A 2,685-nucleotide genomic window follows, 5' to 3' on the forward strand; every position below is an offset into this window, starting at 1 on the left:
TTGCAGGAAGGCATTTTTTTTCTTAGAATTGGAGTGAAGTGGTTTTAACTTTAAAGATTCTTTTGTCAAATGTTTGTTTTGTTTTAACATTATTATTGCGATTTGTTTTTGTGGAAAAAAAAAATCATTTTTTTGTTGTAATAAAAGATGGCTCTTTGTTGTTTCACTTTCACCATTTTTTGCAGTTGCATAAAAAATGAATTTTGATGGTTGTATGTTTTCTATGATTAATAGCCTTATAGTTAAAATAAAATTAAGTGTTGAGAGTTTTTATGGATTGAATATGTGGTAGTTGCTTTGTTTTGAAATAAGATTTATTTTTATATTTAATGGCCCCAATACTAACAAAGGCTAATTTGGCTTTGTTAATGACTTAATTTCATTTGCATAAACATATACTTAATACATGCTTATGAGCATGCATTTTTATATGTTAATGTTCCACCTTTCTTATGAAAAGTTGTATTTTATTTTTTTAAAATTAAAATGGCAGCATTTTGATATGATTTAGATGGTAAAAATGTAATGATTAAAGTTGTTGTTAGGTTTGTAAATACATAAAGAATTGGGTGGTTATGCTTCTTATTATTTTTGTGCCACTCTATCAGTGCAAAAGGTGCATTTAATTCAGCCCTGGACTTAAATCTGAAGGCTTTTTAATGAGTTGTTGACCTGACAGATTTTACGTATTCCAAGCAATGACATCCCAACCAAGTATTCACCAAGCGGGATAAAATTAGTTTCATTATTTCATATTGGATCGCATCATTTATAATATTTTTGAACAATAAAATTTATGGTTGGGTCCATCCATTTTCACTAATTTTGGCTTTGAATTCTGTTAAAATTAATATAAAAAGAAAGATTTACATACACACCATACCGCTCCTGTTAATTTACATAAACCTATTCAGAAATCATCAAGTGATGAATTTAAACAGCAATGTTTTAGTTGCTCTATCTGCAATTATCCCTAAATTCTAATTTTTTTAAAAATTATTTTAATGATAAAATTTTAAAAAACTATAAATTTACGAGTCAAATATGTAAATACATAGAATTTGTGTGGTATGGATGTAAATATCCCTAAAAATACTAGTGCACGCCTCAAATGGTGGTGTTAGACATGTAAATACATGAGGTTGGGGTGGTATCTATGTATTTGTTCCTAAAAACTAAAATAACTTTTGAGTTGTAAATGCATAAGAATTGTGTGGTATGTATATAAATGCCACTTAGATAAAATGGAGGGTGCATGTTAACCTCACAGCATTTTCCTAACTAATGCTTAAGTCGAGGGAAGCTCAAGTAAACTATGCTACCTTCAAAATACCAAAAAAAGTGATAATTACATGCAGGGCACCATAAATATTGATATTTACAAATCAAGCACTAATGTCAATATTGATATTTACATGCCAACCACTCAAAACATTTAATACCACATCTTAGCCACCATTAAAGACAACCATTTTAACCTACTTTTTATTACAATCACCCTCCTAAACTCATTTTGGATGGTTAAAATGCTATATTTAAAATGAGATTAAAATATTATATTAAATGTTTTGGGTGCTTTTGTATAAATTCTATTTTTTAGATAATACAACGCATTTCAATAATTCAAACTCTTTCATATTTAAATATTAAAATATTAACTAAAAAAAACAATTTATAGCTAATTTAAATTTCAATTACTCAGCAATTTTGAAGTGTATTTCATTTACCTTAAAACCAAATATTAACAAAAAAAATAAAAATACATATAAATAAGATGTAAATGATCCATTTCACTCCCTTGCTGAGTCAGAAAATCAATCTTCACATTTTCTTAACAATAAGAATTATGAACCATTTAATGAATCATTATTTACAAATATGGTAGCAAACTATAAATATATATATAATATTCAAAAGATGCTAGCACTACAGTGTTCTTAAAAAAATACTAGGTGTTGTATATATCTTTACCTCGGAGGAAAGCTGAATTAGTTAATGTCTTGTGCAGAATATAATTGCAGCAGGCTTTTACAGCCAGCGAAGATGGGATGAGCGCAGTTTGACGGACTAAAGAAAATGCCGTAGAGCCACTCTACAAATTTCATTCCTGATTGTTCTCTCCTGATAATACAAGCAACCAGTTGAAACATAAGTTTGAAGTCAGTTTAAAATAGAGGGGCATTTACATACATACCATATAATTCTTATGTATTTACATATGTAACACCTAAAAACTCTTATTTACAAACGTATCACTCAAATCTTTAATATCAAAACAAAAAATTTCCCTATTACTATCATTTTAAAGGTGAAATACATCTTTTCATACACAAGTTTATGACACCAAAGTGTTAATAAGTGCAATTATCACATTTTGGGTGTTATATATGGAAATACATGAGAATTGTGTGGTGTGTATGTAAATTTCCCTAAAATAAAAAAGCAGAAACTAATCAGAGATTCGATGATATGTGCCAAATCTAATTAGAAAAAAAAAAAACAGCAAATAAATCACAAATGAGTTATCGACGGAATTGGTATCATCTGATTATTATTACCGTGAAAAATTGAGTGACATAAGATATCTTAATATATAAGATTTATAAAATAGATTTAACAAAGCCATATATATTTAGATGAAACCAAAACCAGAATTTTCACAGGATAATGTTTAATTTCAAGTTA

At 27.8% G+C, this 2,685-nt stretch overlaps 1 protein-coding gene across 2 annotated transcripts in view; it reads right to left on the reverse strand.

Moving 5' to 3' along the window:
• Positions 1-1,941: 1,941 nt before the first annotated feature.
• LOC110019517 (K(+) efflux antiporter 5) overlaps positions 1,942-2,685 on the reverse strand; it is a 64,098-nt gene continuing 63,354 nt past the window's right edge. For both annotated transcript variants that reach the window (XM_020717202.1, XM_020717203.1), the window contains exon 20: positions 1,942-2,121. In XM_020717202.1, coding sequence (XP_020572861.1) covers positions 2,102-2,121 — 20 coding nt within the window. In that variant the 3' untranslated portion in view covers positions 1,942-2,101. The remainder of the gene's footprint in view (positions 2,122-2,685) is intronic.

Source organism: Phalaenopsis equestris, unplaced genomic scaffold (assembly GCF_001263595.1).
Source record: "Phalaenopsis equestris unplaced genomic scaffold, ASM126359v1 Scaffold000060, whole genome shotgun sequence".
Taxonomy (NCBI): Eukaryota; Viridiplantae; Streptophyta; class Magnoliopsida; order Asparagales; family Orchidaceae; genus Phalaenopsis; species Phalaenopsis equestris.